Consider the following 26243-nt stretch of genomic DNA (forward strand, 5'->3'; position numbering starts at 1 on the left):
TTTTATTAATAAAATCATTTGATGGGTAAATGTCATTTAGAATTTTGAAGTGGACGATCTTTATATTTTGGGGAATAACAAATTTTAGATATGGTTGAAATTTCAGATTTATTGTAGTTTTTAAAAAATAACATTGCATCCGGGTATTCTGAAGCCCTTTCTGAGACAATGCAGTTACACTTTTCTGCCGCTAGATGGCGTCAACAACACACGGATAAACATTCATTTATTTACACCCCGTTACTTAAACCTATCGTGTTCAGGTTAAACAAACAAACACAAAACCAGAAAACGACTGTCCATAGTCATTCATAGCCGTGTTTCGATTTACTGTGTCAGAGTGAGACCGTTGTAAGAAGCTAACACACTAGCTAGCTGTAGCATGCTAGGATTGACAACTGGATCCCTTCAACGCATGCGCAAAAAGTTGCCGACAGTTGACCACGCCCACAAGGGATATAAAGCCGTCAGTTGACGTTTTCAGTTATTCATTTTGAGGAAACTTGAATGAACACAGCAAAACAATATCATCTCTAAACAAGACTTGAAGTTAAGAGTGGAAACATGTAAGGAGATAAAAAAAAATACTGAAAATAACTTTTCTGATAAAACAAAACCTTAACATATCTAATTTTTAATTGATTTTAAATATCAAATGACAACAGAGTAAAAAATGTGTTACTTAGATTCAAAACCAATTGTTTCATTAGTTTAAAACCAGAAACAGGAAAACTAGAAAACCAGAAACCTAAAAAAAATGGTGTATTTGTGATTGGTTTTAAAAATCAAAATAATAATGATAACATATTATATTGTTTTGTTCGTTTATATGGATCTAAAGACATGCACTTATGTATTCTCATCTCCATTGCAGTGTGAAAACATGGTCATACAAGGCATATCTTCAGAAAAGTCTGACCCTGGGTCAGTTGGGAGTAACCCCCCATGGATGAAGACAGCAGTCTGCAACAGTAGACCCTCAGAGCCACGGGAGAAAGGTTTGAGCAGTGTTTTTACTACTGGTATAATTTTTTAAGGATGGAGTTTCTCCATACATGCTCTATAACAGTGTTTCTCAAGTGTACCCCTTAACCATCTTTAGCGGTAAAATAACAAATATCATCTAGTTTGTTTCCTTCTATTGGTTTCATTGTTAGGCTTCCTAATATGGATGTAACGATTAATTGCAAGGCAGTTAAAAATCGATTAATAGGTATCACGGTTGATATCGAGTTTCTGAAAATTGAATCGCGGTACTTTTTTTAACCAGCAGAGGGCGCTATCCACAAGTGTAGGCGGCGGGCAGAGTCTGCTAATACTTTCTTTCTGGCCGCCTTCTACTCTTAAATATGTTAGTAAATGATTCATTACCCCTTTAGCACCGACAGAATATCTGTAATATTACTTGAATATCTGTAAAAGTCACGTGTTTCTATTAGCTCTGTCTGCTAGCATAGCTTCTCTTCTTCACTGCAAGATATCTGCATGCCAACCGACCACTGTGTTACCAGCGCCCTCTGCTGGTCCAAACAAATACGACGTAAATCAGTACAATCACGGTTTTTTTTTTTTAAAGTCCAATTGTTAAGGCACAAAATACATTTTCAGTTGCACTTTTAAAAAGAAAAATAACTATTATGTAGTTTTGCATTGTCTATTATAGAACCAGAATTTAAATTAATAGGCTTCATTTTCATTTGTATTATTCCTTTATTTATTTCATTCAAGATTTATTTTTAGTTAAATTGCATTGTTTTGAATAGTTTATCAAGGAATTCTTTTGACAATAAAAAATAAAAGGAAAATAGTACAGTATTTTCTAGTTTTTTTCCCAAAAAAAAAAAATTTGTCTACAGTCCTATTTTGTAAAATAAATCGTCAGAGAATCGTATCGTGAACCCAGTATCGTGAATCGACTCGTATCGGGAGTTGAGTGAATGGTTACATCCCTACTTCCTAATCAATGAAAATATAGGTTTTAATATTTTTGGTGAAGGCGTCTGAGCCTTTTTTTGTGTCAGTATATTTCTACATTTATATTGGGTTTTTTTTTTTTTTTAATGGTAAAATGTGGGAAAGCTTGATATCAAACATATTTTAATATCTGTTAACTACATATGTGTAGAACTGTAACATGGTGCCCCAGTTTTGCATTAAATTATAATTGACAATTTTTATAGAATTTTCATGGCAATTACAATTACAAAGTCCATTATCTAAAATCAATTTAAATACAATTACAACAGCAACAAATTTTTAAAATTACAATTATAATTGACCCCCAATCCTTTCAATTATAGCTAAATATAAATGGTGCTAGTTTGAAATCTTAAAATATTGCTTGTAAAAAGTTGAATGTAATTGCATTATAATAATGTGTGCTTTGTGTGTCCAGCTATGAACAGTAGATCTGGCATTGAAATGCCCAGGAAGGTCCTGTTCTCTCCTGACCGGCTTCTCCTAAAATGGGCCAGGGTCCATGACATTGGTGCAGGTCTGATGAACGCGGGGAACACCTGTTATCTTAACTCAGTTCTCCAATGCATCACCTACACACCACCGTTGGCAAACTACATGCTGACCAAGGAGCACTCCAAGACATGTAATTATGAACTTTTACACCATTGTTGATCAGTTTTGGTATATCTATGTGCTCCTTTCCAGGGTAATTCCTCTAATGCTAATGAGAATTTGCTCATCTTTTATTTTTGTAGGTCACGAACCAGGATTTTGTATGATGTGCATCATGGAAAACCACATCCTACAGGTATTTGCCAACTCAGGCAGAGTCATCAGGCCTACTGGTGTGCTCAAGGAGCTCAAAAGTAAGTGACACCAGCAAAGCTATAATATTGAAGCGTTGCAGGTCATTTTTACTAAGACGACGTCAAAATCAACTTTTCTTGTGTTTAGCTTTACTAAGATGTTTTTTTTTTCTTCCAATTGCAGCGATTGCAAAACACTTCCAGTCTGGAAACCAGGAGGATGCGCACGAGTTCCTGCGATACACAGTGGAAGCTATGCAACAGTCCTGCTTACCTGCAATCAAGTAAGTTTCATTCACCTTCCAGCATAGAGCAGGGACAATAAAAAATATAGGTTTTAATTTTTTTTCTCAATTGATAAAATGTGGGAAAGCTTGATATGAAACATATTTTAATAATTGTTAACTACATTTGTGTGAAACTGTACATAGAACTATTACATGGTTCCCAGTTTTTCATTAAATTATAATTGACAATTTTTTTTCATAGAATTTTCATGGCAATTACAATTACAAAGTCAATTATCTGATCTCAATTGCAATTTATTTACAATTATGAGAGCAACAGATTTTTTTTGAAATTACAATTACGCCATATTTGTAAATAATTATCAATTACGTGACGACAATTAGAATTGACCCTAACCCTGGTATCAAGTCACATGTTGTTCATTCTTGTTTGACACCATGTTTTGTGCTTCTTATAGACTGGACAGGCAAACGCAGGCAACCACGTTAATCCACCAAGTATTTGGAGGCTATTTGCGCTCCAGAGGTATGATATTTGTTACTTTTTTATACTCCAACATATTGTTTGTGTTCTCATGGTTTGACTCAACTACATACTATACATGGCATTGATTTATTTTTTTTCCTTTTACAGTGAAATGTTTAAACTGCCAAGCCGTTTCGGATACGTTTGATCCTTTTCTGGATGTTACTCTGGATATTCAAGTAATTTGTTGGATTTAATCTGATTAACGTTTAAAGATTTGTTCATCAGAACATGATCAGTTAAACTGTTTTCTCTTCCCATGCAGAAAGCTTCCACTGTGTCCGAGGCTTTGGAGCAGTTTGTAAAGGCAGAGCAGCTCGGTGGTGAAAACGCGTACAAGTGCTCAAAGTCAGTGAATAATTCTTTACCAAATTTCTGCTCTTTTTCTTTCTTATAATCATAGTAGTTTCCCAGCAAACTAATGAAACAATTATTTCCTTCCATTAGATGTGAACACATGGTCACGGCCACTAAGCGATTCACAGTTCATAAGAGCACCAACGTGCTGACTGTCTCTCTTAAGAGATTTGATGATTTCACTGGAGGGAAGATCTCAAAGGTATCCTCACTATGTGCAAACAGAAGATTATCTCATGTATTCTGTTGGTTTCCGACTGCTTTTAATTCCTGTTTTGTTTGTTAATCAGCACGTGAAATACTCTGAGTACTTGGATCTACGTCCATTCATGTCTAAGACTCAAGGAAAGCCTCGGATCTACAGCCTGTACGCTGTACTGGTTCACTCTGGGCACAGTGATCGTTATGGTCACTACTTCTGCTACGTCAAGGTACTGGCACTGCTTTTTACCTGCTAACCCAGTGTTTGTCAAATGGGGGTACGCAATGGCAATACAGGGGGTATTTGAGAAAGAGAGAGTGAGGAAAATTAACAAATAAAAGCATTATTTTTAGTTAAAAATGATAATAATACTAAATAGGCAGTGGTTATCGGTTGCTGTATCAACATTCTATCTGTATGCAGCGCCCCCATTTGACCAGTTTGGGTCACGTGACTAAGACTAAACTTAACCCTGAAAGTTGTTGGGATATTGGGTTATAACCTAACCCTAAGATGTAGTTGTACTTTGGTAACCGTACTATTAGCACCGGGGGTTGTCCGTACAAATAGACACTTTCTACTAAATATTACCAGCAACTCACAAAATGACAACAAAAACACACAAATTAAGAGAAAAATATAGTGAATAATACAAAAACAAAGTGGCACCAAAAACACATGTACTAAGAGAGAGAAAAATACTATTAACGGTAACACACAAAATGACAAAGACACATTAAATAAAATAAATTAAAAAAAAACACAAGATCACTTCAAAATACACACAAAAAACAGAGAAACATACAATACGGCATAAGAAGTGACACCAAAAACACACACACAGAGAGAATGATTTAATCAGTGATTCTCAACTGGTGGGTCGCAGACCTGTACTGAGTGGGACGCGGACAGCTGGTCAAAAACAAATACTAAATTTCTCTCATGCTGTACTTGTCTTTTATTTTGAAATAAACTTTCCATTTGACAGAAATGCATGTTGACCAGGAAAATATGTAGATTTATGTTTTAAAAAAGATTATATAAGTGTTGTTCAACGGTTATTTTTGAATAACAAAATTTGATTTGAATTCTTAGAAGAAAAAAAAAAGTGGGTCGTAATTTAATAACCGTTGCAAAATGTGGGTCCCAGGGTGAGACCAGTTGAGAACCCCTGATTTAAATAATACCAACAACACAAAAACACACAAAGTAAGAGATAAATTTACTGAATAATAACAATAACAAACAACAAAATACAAAATGACACAAAATGGTGATAGAAATGATTTTGATTAGAACATGAACTGAAAATATAATAAAGTGAATCTTGGTCTCACACCAGGTGGGAAATAACCAGCATTCATAAAAACCATAGAGATAAATCTAAATACTGTTTCATTCCACTTGTTTACAAAATTATATTCTTTAAAATGTGTGTTATCACTCATTTATTCCATCATTACGCTCTGTGCTGAAAAGTGTGTCAGGGTTGGGGTCAACTACATTTTTCAGTTACAATTACATTTTCAATTACATCTCAATTATGATTGCAGTGAAAGTCAATTACAATTACGCCATATTTGTAATTAAGTATCAATTACTAAAGTTAAATTACGATGAATCACAATTACTGAGCCTGAAATAAATAACCTAATAAAAGTTAACCTTCCTCTTGTGTTAGCTTTCTGTTAGCATCTCTTATGACAACGGCTCCTAAATCAGCTGTAAAATACACTAAAAATAATTATATATAATTTAATTTATTTATTATCTATTGATTACCTCATTAGGCTTCCTAATCAATGAAATTATAGGTTTTAAACATTTTTGTGTGGGTGTCTGAGTCTTTTTTGTGTCAGTATATCATTCGGTTTATTTATTTATTTTAAATGGTAAAATGTGGTAAAGCTTGATATGAAACATATTTTAATAATTGTATATTATGCGTAGAAATGTACATAGAAGTGTTACATGTTTCCCCAGTTTTGCGTTAAACTAAAATTGACAAATATTCTGGAATTTTCATGGCAATCACAATTACAAAGTTAACTATCAAAACTCAATTACAAGATTTTATTACGCCATGATTGTAAATTAATGATCAATTACGCAATTACAATTATAATTGATCTGAACCCTGTCTTGTGTAAATGTCATTGAGAGCTATAGCTGATTGTGTGTGTGTTTTACAGGCGAGTGACAACCAGTGGTACAGGATGAACGACACTAAAGTGTCAAAAAGTGACATCAGTGCTGTCCTGAAACACCAAGCCTATGTTCTGTTCTACAACAAGTAAGTGATGATTGATTATTAATCATTTCAAAAGGAAATCATTTCAATACTATTTTCTCCCACTTGATTTAGTAGTTTTGATGGGGAAAAAAAATCCTGTAAAACGATGAATTAGGGACTATTCTTTCCAAGAAAATAAAAGTGGTTTTAATCAAGGCTGCCATGTTAATTGTAATTAGTAAAAATTCTGGTCACTGTAATCGTAATTAAACATGGGTAATTGAAAATGTAATTGAAACTGAAAAATTATATTGACCACCTTGTGTGTTTTTTTTGTATTTCAGGCAAGAGGCTCCTTTGACCTCCTCATCCCAGTCCAGTTTGACTCAGAAGATTCCTCCTCCTCCTCCTCCTGCTGCTGCTCCTGCTAATGTTAGCCACCACCTCTCCATTCCTTTAACTTCACCTAAATCTCTGGATCACGTTCTCACAACACGTCTTAATCTGCAGGTTTGCCTGGATGTCAGAGCACAGCCCTTATCCACCCAGCCACAAAGCTCTCAGGACTCCAAAAAACGGAAGAAGAAGAATAAGATGAAGGAGAAGAAGAAGGCGAGGAATGAGAACAAACAGTGACAGCTCGTATAAAACTCCCAAATGTATGTTGTATTGACTATTATTTCCTTTTAATTATGTCACATTTTGGTTCACACAATATTCTATTGTAGCCAAATGTGAAATGTCCAGGTACACAGTGAGCATGTGTAGTTAATGGGCCCAATAGACTAAATTATTTGCATCACAACTCTGTGACGTGGTAGCTTTCTGTGAATGGGAATCCAACAATATTTATTGAATAATTCTTGGTTGAATATATTATTATTTGTGTCATAAAAGTTTCATTTTTTTAGACCTGTAACATAGTTCCCCAGTTTTGCGTTAAATTATAATTGACAATTTTTTTTCATAGAATTTTCATGGCAATTACAATTACAAAGTCAATTATCTGATCTCAATTGCAATTTAATTACAATTATGAGAGCAACAGATTTTTTTTTAAATTACAATTACGCCATATTTGTAAACAATTATCAATTACGTGACTACAATTAGAATTGACCCTAACCCTGGTATCAAGTCACATGTTGTTCATTCTTGTTTGACACCATGTTTTGTGCTTCTTATAGACTGGACAGGCAAACGCAGGCAACCACGTTAATCCACCAAGTATTTGGAGGCTATTTGCGCTCCAGAGGTATGATATTTGTTACTTTTTTATATTCCGACATATTGTTTGTGTTCTCATGGTTTGACTCAACTACATACTGTACATGGCATTGATTTATTTTTTTTTCCTTTTACAGTGAAATGTTTAAACTGCCAAGCCGTTTCGGATACGTTTGATCCTTTTCTGGATGTCACTCTGGATATTCAGGATATTTGTTGTTTTTAATCTGATTAACGTTTAAAGATTTGTTCATCAGAACATGATCAGTTAAACTGTTTTCTCTTCCCATGCAGAAAGCTTCCACTGTGTCCGAGGCTTTGGAGCAGTTTGTAAAGGCAGAGCAGCTCGGTGGTGAAAACGCGTACAAGTGCTCAAAGTCAGTGAATAATTCTTTACCAAATGTCTGCTCTTTTTCTTTCTTATATTCATAGTAGTTTTCCAGCAAACTAATGAAACAATTATTTCCTTCCATTAGATGTGAACACATGGTCACGGCCACTAAGCGATTCACAGTTCATAAGAGCGCCAACGTGCTGACTGTCTCTCTTAAGAGATTTGATGATTTCACTGGAGGGAAGATCTCAAAGGTATCCTCACTATGTGCAAACAGAAGATTATCTCATGTATTCTGTTGGTTTCCGACTGCTTTTAATTCCTGTTTTTTTTGTTAATCAGCACGTGAAATACTCTGAGTACTTGGATCTACGGCCATTCATGTCTAAGACTCAAGGAAAGCCTCGGATCTACAGCCTGTATGCTGTACTGGTTCACTCTGGGCACAGTGATCGTTATGGTCACTACTTCTGCTACGTCAAGGTACTGGCACTGCTTTTTACCTGCTAACCCAGTGTTTGTCAAATGGGGGTACGCAATGGCAATACAGGGGGTATTTGAGAAAGAGAGAGTGAGGAAAATTAACAAATAAAAGCATTATTTTTTGTTAAAAATGATAATCATACTAAATAGGCAGTGGTTATCGGTTGCTGTATCAACATTCTATCCGTACGCAGCGCCCCCATTTGACCAGTTTAGGTCACATGACTAAGACTAAACTTAACCCTGAAAGTTGTTGCGATATTGGGTTATAACCTAACCCTAAGATGTAGTTGTACTTTGGTAACCGTACTATTAGCACCGGGGGTTGTCCGTACAAATAGACACTTTCTACTAAATATTACCAGCAACTCACAAAATGACAACAAAAACACACAAATTAAGAGAAAAATATAGCGAATAATACAAAAAAACAGACAAACAACAACAAAGTGGCACCAAAAACACATGTACTAAGAGAGAGAAAAATACTATTAACGGTAACACACAAAACAACAAAGACACATTAAATAGAATAAATTAATAAAAAACACAAGATTACTTCAAAATACACACAAAAAACAGAGAAACATACAATACGGCATAAGAAGTGACACCAAAAACACACACACAGAGAGAATGATTTAATCAGTGATTCTCAACTGGTGGGTCGCAGACCTGTACTGAGTGGGACGCGGACAGCTGGTCAAAAATAAATACTAAATTTCTCTCATGCTGTACTTGTCTTTTATTTTGAAATAAACTTTCCATTTGACAGAAATGCATGTTGACCAGGAAAATATGTAGATTTATGTTTTAAAAAAGATTATATATGTGTTGTTCAACGGTTATTTTTTAATAACAAAATTTGATTTGAATTCTTAGAAGAAAAAAAAAAATGGGTCGCAATTTAATAACCGTTGCAAAATGTGGGTCCCAGGGTGAGACCAGTTGAGAACCCCTGATTTAAATAATACCAACAACACAAAAACAACAACAAAAACACACAAAGTAAGAGATAAATATACTGAATAATAACAATAACAAACAACAAAATACACAAAATGACACAAAATGGCGATAGAAATGATTTTGATTAGAACATGAACTGAAAATATAATAAAGTGAATCTTGGTCTCACACCAGGTGGGAAATAACCAGCATTCATAAAAACCATAGAGATAAATCTAAATACTGTTTCATTCCACTTGTTTACAAAATTATATTCTTTAAAATGTGTGTTATCACTCATTTATTCCATCATTACGCTCTGTGCTGAAAAGTGTGTCAGGGTTGAGGTCAATTACATTTTTCAGTTACAATTACATTTTCAATTACATCTCAATTATGATTGCAGTGAAAGTCAATTACAATTACGCCATATTTGTAATTAAGTATCAATTGCTAAAGTTAAATTACGATGAATCACAATTACTGAGCCTGAAATAAATAACCTAATAAAAGTTAACCTTCCTCTTGTGTTAGCTTTCTGTTAGCATCTCTTATGACAACGGCTCCTAAATCAGCTGTAAAATACACTAAAAATAAATATATATAATTTAATTTATTTATTATCTATTGATTACCTCATTAGGCTTCCTAATCAATGAAATTATAGGTTTTAAACATTTTGGTGTGGGTGTCTGAGTCTTTTTTGTGTCAGTATATCCTTCGGTTTATTTATTTATTTTAAATGGTAAAATGTGGTAAAGCTTGATATGAAACATATTTTAATAATTGTATATTATGCGTAGAAATGTACATAGAAGTGTTACATGTTTCCCCAGTTTTGCGTTAAACTAAAATTGACAAATATTCTGGAATTTTCATGGCAATCACAATTACAAAGTTAACTATCAAAACTCAATTACAAGATTTTATTACGCCATGATTGTAAATTAATGATCAATTACACAATTACAATTATAATTGATCTGAACCCTGTCTTGTGTAAATGTCATTGAGAGCTATAGCTGATTGTGTGTGTGTTTTACAGGCGAGTGACAACCAGTGGTACAGGATGAACGACACTAAAGTGTCAAAAAGTGACATCAGTGCTGTCCTGAAACACCAAGCCTATGTTCTGTTCTACAACAAGTAAGTGATGATTGATTATTAATCATTTCAAAAGGAAATCATTTCAATACTATTTTCTCCCACTTGATTTAGTAGTTTTGATGGGGAAAAAAAATCCTGTAAAACGATGAATTAGGGACGATTCTTTCCAAGAAAATAAAAGTGGTTTTAATCAAGGCTGCCATGTTAATTGTAATTAGTAAAAATTCTGGTCACTGTAATCGTAATTAAACATGGGTAATTGAAAATGTAATTGAAACTGAAAAATTATATTGACCACCTTGTGTGTTTTTTTTGTATTTCAGGCAAGAGGCTCCTTTGACCTCCTCATCCCAGTCCAGTTTGACTCAGAAGATTCCTCCTCCTCCTCCTCCTGCTGCTGCTCCTGCTAATGTTAGCCACCACCTCTCCATTCCTTTAACTTCACCTAAATCTCTGGATCACGTTCTCACAACACGTCTTAATCTGCAGGTTTGCCTGGATGTCAGAGCACAGCCCTTATCCACCCAGCCACAAAGCTCTCAGGACTCCAAAAAACGGAAGAAGAAGAATAAGATGAAGGAGAAGAAGAAGGCGAGGAATGAGAACAAACAGTGACAGCTCGTATAAAACTCCCAAATGTATGTTGTATTGACTATTATTTCCTTTTAATTATGTCACATTTTGGTTCACACAATATTCTATTGTAGCCAAATGTGAAATGTCCAGTTACACAGTGAGCATGTGTAGTTAATGGGCCCAATAGACTAAATTATTTGCATCACAACTCTGTGACGTGGTAGCTTTCTGTGAATGGGAATCCAACAATATTTATTGAATAATTCTTGGTTGAATATATTAAGATTTGTGTCATAAAAGTTTCATTTTTTTAGACCTGTAACATAGTTCCCCAGTTTTGCGTTAAATTATAATTGACAATTTTTTTTCATAGAATTTTCATGGCAATTACAATTACAAAGTCAATTATCTGATCTCAATTGCAATTTAATTACAATTATGAGAGCAACAGATTTTTTTTAAAATTACAATTACGCCATATTTGTAAACAATTATCAATTACGTGACTACAATTAGAATTGACCCTAACCCTGGTATCAAGTCACATGTTGTTCATTCTTGTTTGACACCATGTTTTGTGCTTCTTATAGACTGGACAGGCAAACGCAGGCAACCACGTTAATCCACCAAGTATTTGGAGGCTATTTGCGCTCCAGAGGTATGATATTTGTTACTTTTTTATACTCCAACATATTGTTTGTGTTCTCATGGTTTGACTCAACTACATACTGTACATGGCATTGATTTATTATTTTTTCCTTTTACAGTGAAATGTTTAAACTGCCAAGCCGTTTCGGATACGTTTGATCCTTTTCTGGATGTCACTCTGGATATTCAGGATATTTGTTGGATTTAATCTGATTAACATTTAAAGATTTGTTCATCAGAACATGATCAGTTAAACTGTTTTCTCTTCCCATGCAGAAAGCTTCCACTGTGTCCGAGGCTTTGGAGCAGTTTGTAAAGGCAGAGCAGCTCGGTGGTGAAAACGCGTACAAGTGCTCAAAGTCAGTGAATAATTCTTTACCAAATTTCTGCTCTTTTTCTTTCTTATAATCATAGTAGTTTTCCAGCAAACTAATGAAACAATTATTTCCTTCCATTAGATGTGAACACATGGTCACGGCCACTAAGCGATTCACAGTTCATAAGAGCACCAACGTGCTGACTGTCTCTCTTAAGAGATTTGATGATTTCACTGGAGGGAAGATCTCAAAGGTATCCTCACTATGTGCAAACAGAAGATTATCTCATGTATTCTGTTGGTTTCCGACTGCTTTTAATTCCTGTTTTGTTTGTTAATCAGCACGTGAAATACTCTGAGTACTTGGATCTACGGCCATTCATGTCTAAGACTCAAGGAAAGCCTCGGATCTACAGCCTGTACGCTGTACTGGTTCACTCTGGGCACAGTGATCGTTATGGTCACTACTTCTGCTACGTCAAGGTACTGGCACTGCTTTTTACCTGCTAACCCAGTGTTTGTCAAATGGGGGTACGCAATGGCAATACAGGGGGTATTTGAGAAAGAGAGAGTGAGGAAAATTAACAAATAAAAGCATTATTTTTAGTTAAAAATGATAGTCATACTAAATAGGCAGTGGATATCGGATGCTGTATCAACATTCTATCCGTACGCAGCGCCCCCATTTGACCAGTTTAGGTCACGTGACTAAGAATAAACTTAACCCTAAAAGTTGTTGCGATATTGGGTTATAACCTAACCCTAAGATGTAGTTGTACTTTGGTAACCGTACTATTAGCACCGGGGGTTGTCCGTACAAATAGACACTTTCTACTAAATATTACCAGCAACTCACAAAATGACAACAAAAACACACAAATTAAGAGAAAAATATAGTGAATAATACAAAAACAAAGTGGCACCAAAAACACATGTACTAAGAGAGAGAAAAATACTATTAACGGTAACACACAAAACAACAAAGACACATTAAATAAAATAAATTAATAAAAAACACAAGATCACTTCAAAATACACACAAAAAACAGAGAAACATACAATACGGCATAAGAAGTGACACCAAAAACACACACACAGAGAGAATGATTTAATCAGTGATTCTCAACTGGTGGGTCGCAGACCTGTACTGAGTGGGACGCGGACAGCTGGTCAAAAACAAATACTAAATTTCTCTCATGCTGTACTTGTCTTTTATTTTGAAATAAACTTCCCATTTGACAGAAATGCATGTTGACCAGGAAAATATGTAGATTTATGTTTTAACAAAGATTATATATGTGTTATCAACGGTTATTTTTGAATAACAAAATTTGGTTTGAATTCTTAAAAAAAAAAAATTGGATCGCAATTTAATAATCGTTGCAAAATGTGGGTCCCAGGGTGAGACCAGTTGAGAACCCCTGATTTAAATAATACCAACAACACAAAAACACACAAAGTAAGAGATAAATATACTGAATAATAACAATAACAAACAACAAAATACACAAAATGACACAAAATGGTGATAGAAATGATTTTGATTAGAACATGAACTGAAAATATAATAAAGTGAATCTTGGTCTCACTCCAGGTGGGAAATAACCAGCATTCATAAAAACCATAGAGATAAATCTAAATACTGTTTCATTCCACTTGTTTACAAAATTATATTCTTTAAAATGTGTGTTATCACTCATTTATTCCATCATTACGCTCTGTGCTGAAAAGTGTGTCAGGGTTGAGGTCAATTACATTTTTCAGTTACAATTACATTTTCAATTACATCTCAATTATGATTGCAGTGAAAGTCAATTACAATTACGCCATATTTGTAATTAAGTATCAATTACTAAAGTTAAATTACGATGAATCACAATTACTGAGCCTGAAATAAATAACCTAATAAAAGTTAACCTTCCTCTTGTGTTAGCTTTCTGTTAGCATCTCTTATGACAACGGCTCCTAAATCAGCTGTAAAATACACTGAAAATAAATATATATAATTTAATTTATTTATTATCTATTGATTACCTCATTAGGCTTCCTAATCAATGAAATTATAGGTTTTAAACATTTTGGTGTGGGTGTCTGAGTCTTTTTTGTGTCAGTATATCATTCGGTTTATTTATTTATTTTAAATGGTAAAATGTGGTAAAGCTTGATATGAAACATATTTTAATAATTGTACATTATGCGTAGAAATGTACATAGAAGTGTTACATGTTTCCCCAGTTTTGCGTTAAACTAAAATTGACAAATATTCTGGAATTTTCATGGCAATCACAATTACAAAGTTAACTATCAAAACTCAATTACAAGATTTTATTACGCCATGATTGTAAATTAATGATCAATTACGCAATTACAATTATAATTGATCTGAACCCTGTCTTGTGTAAATGTCATTGAGAGCTATAGCTGATTGTGTGTGTGTTTTACAGGCGAGTGACAACCAGTGGTACAGGATGAACGACACTAAAGTGTCAAAAAGTGACATCAGTGCTGTCCTGAAACACCAAGCCTATGTTCTGTTCTACAACAAGTAAGTGATGATTGATTATTAATCATTTCAAAAGGAAATCATTTCAATAACATTTTCTCCCACTTAATTCAGTTGTTTTGATGGGGGAAAAAAATCCTGTAAAACGATGAATTAGGGACGATTCTTTCCAGGAAAATAAAAGTGGTTTTAATCAAGGCTGCCATGTTAATTGTAATTAGTAAAAATTCTGGTCACTGTAATCGTAATTAAACATGGGTAATTGAAAATGTAATTGAAACTGAAAAATGATATTGACCACCTTGTGTGTTTTTTTTGTATTTCAGGCAAGAGGCTCCTTTGACCTCCTCATCCCAGTCCAGTTTGACTCAGAAGATTCCTCCTCCTCCTCCTCCTGCTGCTGCTGCTGCTCCTGCTAATGTTAGCCACCACCTCTCCATTCCTTTAACTTCACCTAAATCTCTGGATCACGTTCTCACAACACGTCTCAATCTGCAGGTTTGCCTGGATGTCAGAGCACAGCCCTTATCCACCCAGCCACAAAGCTCTCAGGACTCCAAAAAACGGAAGAAGAAGAATGAGATGAAGGAGAAGAAGAAGGCGAGGAATGAGAACAAACAGTGACAGCTCGTATAAAACTCCCAAATGTATGTTGTATTGACTATTATTTCCTTTTAATTATGTCACATTTTGGTTCACACAATATTCTATTGTAGCCAAATGTGAAATGTCCTGGTACACAGTGAGCATGTGTAGTTAATGGGCCCAATAGACTAAATTATTTGCATCACAACTCTGTGACGTGGTAGCTTTCTGTGAATGGGAATCCAACAATATTTATTGAATAATTCTTGGTTGAATATATTAAGATTTGTGTCATAAAAGTTTCATTTTTTTAGACCTGTAACATAGTTCCCCAGTTTTGCGTTAAATTATAATTGACAATTTTTTTTCATAGAATTTTCATGGCAATTACAATTACAAAGTCAATTATCTGATCTCAATTGCAATTTAATTACAATTATGAGAGCAACAGATTTTTTTTTAAATTACAATTACGCCATATTTGTAAACAATTATCAATTACGTGACTACAATTAGAATTGACCCTAACCCTGGTATCAAGTCACATGTTGTTCATTCTTGTTTGACACCATGTTTTGTGCTTCTTATAGACTGGACAGGCAAACGCAGGCAACCACGTTAATCCACCAAGTATTTGGAGGCTATTTGCGCTCCAGAGGTATGATATTTGTTACTTTTTTATATTCCAACATATTGTTTGTGTTCTCATGGTTTGACTCAACTACATACTGTACATGGCATTGATTTATTTTTTTTTCCTTTTACAGTGAAATGTTTAAACTGCCAAGCCGTTTCGGATACGTTTGATCCTTTTCTGGATGTCACTCTGGATATTCAGGATATTTGTTGGATTTAATCTGATTAACGTTTAAAGATTTGTTCATCAGAACATGATCAGTTAAACTGTTTTCTCTTCCCATGCAGAAAGCTTCCACTGTGTCCGAGGCTTTGGAGCAGTTTGTAAAGGCAGAGCAGCTCGGTGGTGAAAACGCGTACAAGTGCTCAAAGTCAGTGAATAATTCTTTACCAAATGTCTGCTCTTTTTCTTTCTTATATTCATAGTAGTTTTCCAGCAAACTAATGAAACAATTATTTCCTTCCATTAGATGTGAACACATGGTCACGGCCACTAAGCGATTCACAGTCCATAAGAGCGCCAACGTGCTGACTGTCTCTCTTAAGAGATTTGATGACTTCACTGGAGGGAAGATCTTAAAGGTATCCTCACTATGTGCAAACAGAAGATTATCTCATGTATTCTGTTGGTTTCCGACTGCTTTTAATTCCTGTTTTGTTTGTTAATCAGCACGTGAAATACTCTGAGTACTTGGATCTACGGCCATTCATGTCTAAGACTCAAGGAAAGCCTCGGATCTACAGCCTGTACGCTGTACTGGTTCACTCTGGGCACAGTGATCGTTATGGTCACTACTTCTGCTACGTCAAGGTACTGGCACTGCTTTTTACCTGCTAACCCAGTGTTTGTCAAATGGGGGTACGCAATGGCAATACAGGGGGTATTTGAGAAAGAGAGAGTGAGGAAAATTAACAAATAAAAGCATTATTTTTAGTTAAAAATGATAATAATACTAAATAGGCAGTGGTTATCGGTTGCTGTATCAACATTCTATCTGTATGCAGCGCCCCCATTTGACCAGTTTAGGTCACGTGACTAAGACTAAACTTAACCCTGAAAGTTGTTGGGATATTGGGTTATAACCTAACCCTAAGATGTAGTTGTACTTTGGTAACCGTACTATTAGCACCGGGGGTTGTCCGTACAAATAGACACTTTCTACTAAATATTACCAGCAACTCACAAAATGACAACAAAAACACACAAATTAAGAGAAAAATATAGTGAATAATACAAAAACAAAGTGGCACCAAAAACACATGTACTAAGAGAGAGAAAAATACTATTAACGGTAACACACAAAACAACAAAGACACATTAAATAAAATAAATTAAAAAAAAACACAAGATCACTTCAAAATACACACAAAAAACAGAGAAACATACAATACGGCATAAGAAGTGACACCAAAAACACACACACAGAGAGAATGATTTAATCAGTGATTCTCAACTGGTGGGTCGCAGACCTGTACTGAGTGGGACGCGGACAGCTGGTCAAAAACAAATACTAAATTTCTCTCATGCTGTACTTGTCTTTTATTTTGAAATAAACTTTCCATTTGACAGAAATGCATGTTGACCAGGAAAATATGTAGATTTATGTTTTAAAAAAGATTATATATGTGTTGTTCAACGGTTATTTTTGAATAACAAAATTTGATTTGAATTCTTAGAAGAAAAAAAAAAGTGGGTCGTAATTTAATAACCGTTGCAAAATGTGGGTCCCAGGGTGAGACCAGTTGAGAACCCCTGATTTAAATAATACCAACAACACAAAAACACACAAAGTAAGAGATAAATATACTGAATAATAACAATAACAAACAACAAAATACACAAAATGACACAAAATGGTGATAGAAATGATTTTGATTAGAACATGAACTGAAAATATAATAAAGTGAATCTTGGTCTCACACCAGGTGGGAAATAACCAGCATTCATAAAAACCATAGAGATAAATCTAAATACTGTTTCATTCCACTTGTTTACAAAATTATATTCTTTAAAATGTGTGTTATCACTCATTTATACCATCATTACGCTCTGTGCTGAAAAGTGTGTCAGGGTTGAGGTCAATTACATTTTTCAGTTACAATTACATTTTCAATTACATCTCAATTATGATTGCAGTGAAAGTCAATTACAATTACGCCATATTTGTAATTAAGTATCAATTACTAAAGTTAAATTACGATGAATCACAATTACTGAGCCTGAAATAAATAACCTAATAAAAGTTAACCTTCCTCTTGTGTTAGCTTTCTGTTAGCATCTCTTATGACAACGGCTCCTAAATCAGCTGTAAAATACACTAAAAATAAATATATATAATTTAATTTATTTATTATCTATTGATTACCTCATTAGGCTTCCTAATCAATGAAATTATAGGTTTTAAACATTTTTGGTGTGGGTGTCTGAGTCTTTTTTGTGTCAGTATATCATTCGGTTTATTTATTCATTTTAAATGGTAAAATGTGGTAAAGCTTGATATGAAACATATTTTATTAATTGTACATTATGCGTAGAAATGTACATAGAAGTGTTACATGTTTCCCCAGTTTTGCGTTAAACTAAAATTGACAAATATTCTGGAATTTTCATGGCAATCACAATTACAAAGTTAACTATCAAAACTCAATTACAAGATTTTATTACGCCATGATTGTAAATTAATGATCAATTACACAATTACAATTATAATTGATCTGAACCCTGTCTTGTGTAAATGTCATTGAGAGCTATAGCTGATTGTGTGTGTGTTTTACAGGCGAGTGACAACCAGTGGTACAGGATGAACGACACTAAAGTGTCAAAAAGTGACATCAGTGCTGTCCTGAAACACCAAGCCTATGTTCTGTTCTACAACAAGTAAGTGATGATTGATTATTAATCATTTCAAAAGGAAATCATTTCAATACTATTTTCTCCCACTTGATTTAGTAGTTTTGATAAGGAAAAAAATCCTGTAAAACGATGAATTAGGGACGATTCTTTCCAAGAAAATAAAAGTGGTTTTAATCAAGGCTGCCATGTTAATTGTAATTAGTAAAAATTCTGGTCACTGTAATCGTAATTAAACATGGGTAATTGAAAATGTAATTGAAACTGAAAAATTATATTGACCACCTTGTGTGTTTTTTTTGTATTTCAGGCAAGAGGCTCCTTTGACCTCCTCATCCCAGTCAAGTTTGACTCAGAAGATTCCTCCTCCTCCTCCTCCTGCTGCTGCTCCTGCTAATGTTAGCCACCACCTCTCCATTCCTTTAACTTCACCTAAATCTCTGGATCACGTTCTCACAACACGTCTTAATCTGCAGGTTTGCCTGGATGTCAGAGCACAGCCCTTATCCACCCAGCCACAAAGCTCTCAGGACTCCAAAAAACGGAAGAAGAAGAATAAGATGAAGGAGAAGAAGAAGGCGAGGAATGAGAACAAACAGTGACAGCTCGTATAAAACTCCCAAATGTATGTTGTATTGACTATTATTTCCTTTTAATTATGTCACATTTTGGTTCACACAATATTCTATTGTAGCCAAATGTGAAATGTCCTGGTACACAGTGAGCATGTGTAGTTAATGGGCCCAATAGACTAAATTATTTGCATCACAACTCTGTGACGTGGTAGCTTTCTGTGAATGGGAATCCAACAATTTTTATTGAGTAATTCTTGGTTGAATATATTAAGATTTGTGTCATAAAAGTTTCATTTTTTTAGACCTGTAACATAGTTCCCCAGTTTTGCGTTAAATTATAATTGACAATTTTTTTTCATAGAATTTTCATGGCAATTACAATTACAAAGTCAATTATCTGATCTCAATTGCAATTTAATTACAATTATGAGAGCAACAGATTTTTTTTTAAATTACAATTACGCCATATTTGTAAACAATTATCAATTACGTGACTACAATTAGAATTGACCCTAACCCTGGTATCAAGTCACATGTTGTTCATTCTTGTTTGACACCATGTTTTGTGCTTCTTATAGACTGGACAGGCAAACGCAGGCAACCACGTTAATCCACCAAGTATTTGGAGGCTATTTGCGCTCCAGAGGTATGATATTTGTTACTTTTTTATATTCCAACATATTGTTTGTGTTCTCATGGTTTGACTCAACTACATACTGTACATGGCATTGATTTATTATTTTTTCCTTTTACAGTGAAATGTTTAAACTGCCAAGCCGTTTCGGATACGTTTGATCCTTTTCTGGATGTCACTCTGGATATTCAGGATATTTGTTGGATTTAATCTGATTAACATTTAAAGATTTGTTCATCAGAACATGATCAGTTAAACTGTTTTCTCTTCCCATGCAGAAAGCTTCCACTGTGTCCGAGGCTTTGGAGCAGTTTGTAAAGGCAGAGCAGCTCGGTGGTGAAAACGCGTACAAGTGCTCAAAGTCAGTGAATAATTCTTTACCAAATTTCTGCTCTTTTTCTTTCTTATAATCATAGTAGTTTTCCAGCAAACTAATGAAACAATTATTTCCTTCCATTAGATGTGAAGACATGGTCACGGCCACTAAGCGATTCACAGTTCATAAGAGCGCCAACGTGCTGACTGTCTCTCTTAAGAGATTTGATGACTTCACTGGAGGGAAGATCGCAAAGGTATCCTCACTATGTGCAAACAGAAGATTATCTCATGTATTCTGTTGGTTTCCGACTGCTTTTAATTCCTGTTTTGTTTGTTAATCAGCACGTGAAATACTCTGAGTACTTGGATCTACGTCCATTCATGTCTAAGACTCAAGGAAAGCCTCGGATCTACAGCCTGTACGCTGTACTGGTTCACTCTGGGCACAGTGATCGTTATGGTCACTACTTCTGCTACGTCAAGGTACTGGCACTGCTTTTTACCTGCTAACCCAGTGTTTGTCAAATGGGGGTACGCAATGGCAATACAGGGGGTATTTGAGAAAGAGAGAGTGAGGAAAATTAACAAATAAAAGCATTATTTTTAGTTAAAAATGATAATCATACTAAATAGGCAGTGGTTATCGGTTGCTGTATCAACATTCTATCCGTACGCAGCGCCCCCATTTGACCAGTTTAGGTCACGTGACTAAGACTAAACTTAACCCTAAAAGTTGTTGCGATATTGGGTTATAACCTAACCCTAAGATGTAGTTGTACTTTGGTAACCGTACTATTAGCACCGGGGGTTGTCCGTACAAATAGACACTTTCTACTAAATATTCTGTTCACTGTAATCGTAATTAAACATGGGTAATTGAAAATGTAATTGAAACTGAAAAATTATATTGACCACCTTGTGTGTTTTTTTTGTATTTCAGGCAAGAGGCTCCTTTGACCTCCTCATCCCAGTCCAGTTTGTCTCGGAAGATTCCTCCTCCTCCTCCTGCTGCTGCTCCTGCTAATGTTAGCCACCACCTCTCCATTCCTTTAACTTCACCTAAATCTCTGGATCACGTTCCCACAACACATCTCAATCTGCAGGTTTGCCTGGATGTCAGAGCACAGCCCTTATCCACCCAGCCACAAAGCTCTCAGGACTCCAAAAAACAAAAGAAGAAGAAGGACTGCAGAAAAGATCATTGGTGTCGATCTGCCCTCCATCCAAGACTTATACCTGTCCAGGGTCAGAAAACGGGCAGGTAACATCACTGCAGACCCCTCTCACCCTGCACACAATCTGTTTAAACTCCTCCCCTCAGGCAGACGCTACAGATCACTGTACGCCAAAACAACCCGCCATAAAAACAGTTTCTTCCCCCAGGCTGTCACTCTGATCAACACTAAACAGTCAAAGAGTGTCAGACCTGGTTCTGTGAAAAAACCCTGGAACCAAAAATAACAACCCTGGATCAATCTGACACTGAGAATGTTCATGTACATACCTTTAATTTAAATGTTCTCCTGCACTACTTATCAATGCTCTACTGCACTATTTTCCTTTTATTATTATTATATTTTATTATTATCTTTCTTTTCTATTATTTTCCTTCTTTTTATCTTATTTTTTTATTTTTATTTATTTATTTATTTATTTTATTATTTTTTTTTATACTATTATTATTATTATTATTATTATTATTATTATTATTATTATTATTATTATTATCTTGTTATTTTATCGAGTTTGCACATTATAGTCTAACTACTGTTTATATTTATACTTATGTTTATACTTATCATCTTTTCTAGTTGATTGTTTATTATTGAATGTTTTCACTATTGGAGAGAACACAGTTGACCGAGTCAAATTCCTCGTGTGTACAACATACACTTGGCGAATAAAGATGATTCTGATTCTGATTCTGATTATTGCTGCAGTGCCGCCACCTACTTTGTTGGAGTCACACACATATATATATACGTATATAAATATAGGCCTGGGCTGATAACAGATTTTGCTGGACAATATATTGTCCCACAAATTATTGCAGATAAACGATATTGTCAATTTTTTTAGACCAAATTAACCACAAAATAATGATAACATATAAAAATGCAAGTACAACCTTTCAAACGCAATACACTTGTATTTCTCATTAGTGTATTTTACCATTGAAACTTCAAAAACTTTTAAATATTTTAAACAAATAAAACAAACAATTTAAATAAAATGGACTGTCTCTGTTTGCTAAAAATTATACTTTAATAGATATCACAAACAAAAACAATAAAATAAACCCCATCTCTGTTAAGGAAAAAAAAAAAAACACCTCAAATGCAAAACCACACACAAAGCAATAAATAAAATGGTTTATCAAGTCTCTCTCAAAAAACAAAATTGCACTTGCAATAAATAATAAACATTGAGGCACAGAGGTATATAGTTGTACATTCCTTGTCAGCTAACACTTCCAATCCAGTTAAAACCTTTGTAAACAAAAATGCTAGCGGCCCCGCCTCCACCTGTTTCATTTTGTTCAGTTTTCATTCAGTCTTAAACCAAACAGAATGAACCAAATAGTTTCTAGTTTACTCCGTTAATTCCGCTACGGATCAAACATACTGGTGCTGAGGGTGAAGCCCCTTGTAACCCATCCTGTTTGGAGGCGAAAGACGAGGAAAACAAAATACTTAGACTTAGCTTGGTTGCTAGCCTCGCTCGGCATCCCCGCTTCTACTTCCAATCACATCTCCTCCACTGGCGGACACCGCGGGTAAGAGGTTCCGCTGCTTCATAGGCCGCTGAGTGTAACCGGCGTAGCAATCCGAAGCTCAGTAGTAGGTCGAGAGTTGCCGCATCTACCGGACTATAACTGTTTGATTTCCCTAATCTAAGATTGCCTGGAGTTGGAATACTATCTTAGAGTAATTACGTTGCAGGTTCACTGAAAAATTATTAGAAATGACTGAGTTATCTGCTGTGTAATATGTGTTGCTAACACTAGCCTCTGCTGTCGGCTGCAGAGGCTACGCATGATAATGGCACTATACAGAGGCCGGAAAACTTACCGAGTTCATTTTGTTTACCGTCCGGTTAATTGATTTATCGATTATCTTCCCAGGCCTATATATATATATAATTATATAATTTACAATATACATTTATCGGAGCACTTACATCAGTGATTTTAGATGCAGACCGATAAAATCCAATATTTGTTTTCTGGCGGATATCGGTTCGGGACATCCTTAATAAGCACTGCATGTGTAAACTTTACAGGTAGGAATGGGATCATCCTCAATTGAAAGGTGAAGGAGCAAAATCTTTCCAACCTCAACCAGTTAACATTCCTCATAGAGGAGCGGAACAGGATACCAGTGTCCACCTGTGCAGTTCATTATTTACACACCCGAGACAAATAAAGGGGAAGTGAAACACAAGCATTCCTGTCTCGTCAATAGTTTTGCGGTTTTTCTAAATTAGAGCAATGAAAGCCATTTTGAAAGTCGCAATTCTTGAGCGTGCAATCTGCCATTTTGAATGTGACATGTCTGTAAACCACCAAAACAAAATGGCCAGCAGCATGCACAGTTTCACACTTTGTTTGACTACACATGTTCCTCTGTTTCACCTTCCTTTCCTCCTGGGTTTTGATGCACTAGATCTTCTCCCCGTTTTTGCCAATTATGTAGTGGGATGTTCAGATCTCACTGCTGCTTGTTAATAGAATTATGGTTTTAGGCCTTGGGCCTTCTAAAAAGTTTACCAGGTTTTAAAGGTTATTTTTCTGGGTGTTTAAAAACACCAAACGACATTTTTAATATATAATACCACTTTCAGTGGAATGACTGGCTTTGACCTTGACTGACCTTACTGTTCATGTTCAGTGTCCAGTCAGTGTTTTTGTTGTTGTATGTGTATACTCGTTGTTGTGTACACTTGTCTATGTCTTCGTCTTAGTTGTTGTTATTGTGTTGTTTTTTTCCAATATACAGGTCGCTGGCTGTATACTCAAAGGAGACGAATCAAATCCAACTAAAGAAAAGGGATATTTTAAATTATTCATTTAAGTCTTAATGTTTTCCTCTCTTTCTGTTTATGAGTGTTTCCGAACAGAAAATGCCACCGCCTTTTCGACTCCGATCCTGCCTCCTTCAGCCGTCATGCCTGGTCACTGCTCTTCTGATGAAGGATGAGAATTAAAGGGAAGTACTGTCCATAACTATAACTGGGAAGCAAAGGGGAAATAGATTGAAATAGACACGTGACAGTATAACATATTGTGGATGTTCTAACATAATATCTATTCCAGAGACTACAGAGACTTCCAATCCAACTGCGAGAGTGGGGACAGATCTTCAAATTTCCAAAGGGAGCGTACAGTTGACCCTGGCTTTGACCTTTATGGCTGAGGAGGAGGAGGTCGAGGAGGCTGGAGGGCACAAAGGCAGGCGGACACAAGGGAGAGGAAAACGGAGACACATCCAAAATGATCAGATAAGTGATTTACCAATGATATTTATCATATGGTTTTAAGAATCCAAATGCATTCTTATGTAAAAAAAAAAAAAAAAGGGAAGGGAGAGGGCCAACGTCCCTCTGATTTTTGATTTATATTTTATCATGGGAAAATAATATACCTCAAAATCCTCCAACCATTTTCTTCTTGTTCCACCAGCACTTAGCGTGCAAGACCATAAAACACCTTCACTGGGTTTAGACACTTTTAAGAGTAAAATTAAGTGTTCTCAACATTTGGTTGGTAGCCCAATCTGGGTCGCCTGAGATTTAAAAAGGGTCCTCCTGAAATTCTTGATAATTGATTGATATAAGAGATAGTTTAAAGTTAAGTAACTTCCAAGCATTTAAGGAAGCTCTCCAAACCGTGCTAGGGCTCGTCACTCCTACGAATGGGATAAACACAGAGAGCAAAAGACAATATGATTGTTCGACTTAACTTAACTTTAATTCTGTCTAACCTTGAAGGGCCAATAATCTTGCTTAACTCTGGTTCAGACACGGAATAGGAGACACTTTTGCCACCAATTGACCTTCAAAATTAAGTAAATTACATCTCAAATAATAATTATGGGGGAAAATAATGAAATAAATGAACTGACAAATTCAGCTCAATAAAATAATTAGGTTATTTTATTAGGTGTGGAGTGTTAACATTATTCAGAATAAATAAAGGATAGAATAAGATTTCTCCTTCATAAATAAGAGATAGCAAAGAAAAATAAAACAAACAATTTAAATAAATAAATAACATTATTTATTTATTTGGTTAAACTTATTTAGCTTTCTCACATCTCCATGTCTCCCAATTGTATATATTCATCTTGAGAAGACATGTAGTCACACTCCACACTTCTCCGTCTGACTTGCATGTCCTTGTAAACAGTGGTTCCCAAATTGTTGCTTCTCACCAGGTATCAGCGTACCACTGGTAGTAGACGTACCACAGTTTGAGAATCACTGCAACTCCAGCTATGCTTCTCCTTGCTCCAGGAAAGGAGAATCGAATTAATACTTCCTGCTTTTCTTTCAGCCTCATATTTTCCCACTCACGTGTGAATGGGCTACAGATAACATTGAGCTAGGCATGGCTAAAAGCTCACTAACCCACACCTAACCATTGTGTGATTGTGCAGCAGCACCTTTTAGGATCTGAAACGCTCTCAGATCCTGACCTCTGACCTGTCTCTGCCTTCCTGGAAACTATAACTGAGCACCAGAGCCATACTAACTATTCATTTAGTTAGTTAACTAACCCTAACACCCCTACTCTTTAAACTTTACTTTATTTTATTTTATTTTGTTTAATTTTGTTTTGTTCCCCCCCCCAAATTGTGATATCTGCCTAACTTTAGTCTCCTACCACTGCTGCATCACCCTGCCTTATTGCCTATGTCAGGGGTCTGCAACCTTTACTCTACAAGGAACCAATTAACCTCATCTCACCTCATTTCACCTGGATTAAAGTCCTCCTGGAGCCAAATAATATAATACAGTGTATTCAATTCTATACAGTTAAAATTATATAGAATACAATTTGATTTAATTTATATTGATCATGTAAATGGCAACAATATATTTGAAAGGCTACAAAAAGTAACGTGATCATGTGATCAACACATGCTAATTACTCATTTCTTGCCACACATA

At 35.2% G+C, this 26243-nt stretch overlaps 3 protein-coding genes across 5 annotated transcripts; all 3 read left to right on the forward strand.

Annotated features, from left to right (window-relative positions):
- The first annotated feature begins 967 nt into the window (after positions 1 to 967).
- LOC114481363 (ubiquitin carboxyl-terminal hydrolase 36-like) lies at positions 968 to 7767 on the forward strand. Its single transcript, XM_028476147.1, has 14 exons — positions 968 to 998; positions 2396 to 2602; positions 2715 to 2825; positions 2950 to 3049; positions 3472 to 3539; positions 3648 to 3718; positions 3805 to 3887; positions 3987 to 4098; positions 4187 to 4327; positions 6291 to 6391; positions 6676 to 6763; positions 6842 to 6990; positions 7519 to 7586; positions 7696 to 7767. The coding sequence occupies exons 2-12, from the start codon at positions 2398 to 2400 to the stop codon at positions 6965 to 6967; spliced, it is 1206 nt and encodes a 401-aa protein (XP_028331948.1). The 5' UTR covers positions 968 to 998; positions 2396 to 2397; the 3' UTR covers positions 6968 to 6990; positions 7519 to 7586; positions 7696 to 7767.
- Positions 7768 to 7791: 24 nt separating this feature from the next.
- Positions 7792 to 16199, forward strand: LOC114481364 (ubiquitin carboxyl-terminal hydrolase 42-like). 2 transcript variants are annotated; one of them, XM_028476148.1, is made up of 9 exons: positions 11598 to 11664; positions 11774 to 12013; positions 12113 to 12224; positions 12313 to 12453; positions 14415 to 14515; positions 14800 to 15120; positions 15649 to 15716; positions 15826 to 16065; positions 16165 to 16199. In XM_028476148.1, the coding sequence occupies exons 2-6, from the start codon at positions 11925 to 11927 to the stop codon at positions 15095 to 15097; spliced, it is 741 nt and encodes a 246-aa protein (XP_028331949.1). In that variant the 5' UTR covers positions 11598 to 11664; positions 11774 to 11924; the 3' UTR covers positions 15098 to 15120; positions 15649 to 15716; positions 15826 to 16065; positions 16165 to 16199. The 2 variants fall into 2 exon arrangements, with proteins under 2 accessions (XP_028331950.1, XP_028331949.1); XM_028476149.1 differs by lacking the exons at positions 12113 to 12224; positions 12313 to 12453; positions 14415 to 14515; ... (2 more) ...; positions 15826 to 16065; positions 16165 to 16199 and adding exons at positions 7792 to 7935; positions 8035 to 8146; positions 8235 to 8375; ... (1 more) ...; positions 10754 to 10841; positions 10920 to 11068 and having other exon boundaries at positions 11597 to 11664; positions 11774 to 11892.
- Positions 16200 to 19031: 2832 nt separating this feature from the next.
- On the forward strand, positions 19032 to 21342 carry LOC114481366 (ubiquitin carboxyl-terminal hydrolase 42-like). Of its 2 annotated transcripts, XM_028476152.1 has the most exons (7): positions 19032 to 19170; positions 19699 to 19766; positions 19876 to 20115; positions 20215 to 20326; positions 20415 to 20555; positions 21013 to 21097; positions 21176 to 21342. In XM_028476152.1, the coding sequence occupies exons 3-6, from the start codon at positions 20027 to 20029 to the stop codon at positions 21094 to 21096; spliced, it is 426 nt and encodes a 141-aa protein (XP_028331953.1). In that variant the 5' UTR covers positions 19032 to 19170; positions 19699 to 19766; positions 19876 to 20026; the 3' UTR covers position 21097; positions 21176 to 21342. The 2 variants fall into 2 exon arrangements, with proteins under 2 accessions (XP_028331953.1, XP_028331952.1); XM_028476151.1 differs by having other exon boundaries at positions 21013 to 21241.
- Positions 21343 to 26243: the final 4901 nt, after the last annotated feature.

The sequence above is a fragment of the Gouania willdenowi genome, chromosome 19, assembly GCF_900634775.1.
Source record: "Gouania willdenowi chromosome 19, fGouWil2.1, whole genome shotgun sequence".
NCBI classification, from domain to species: Eukaryota; Metazoa; Chordata; class Actinopteri; order Blenniiformes; family Gobiesocidae; genus Gouania; species Gouania willdenowi.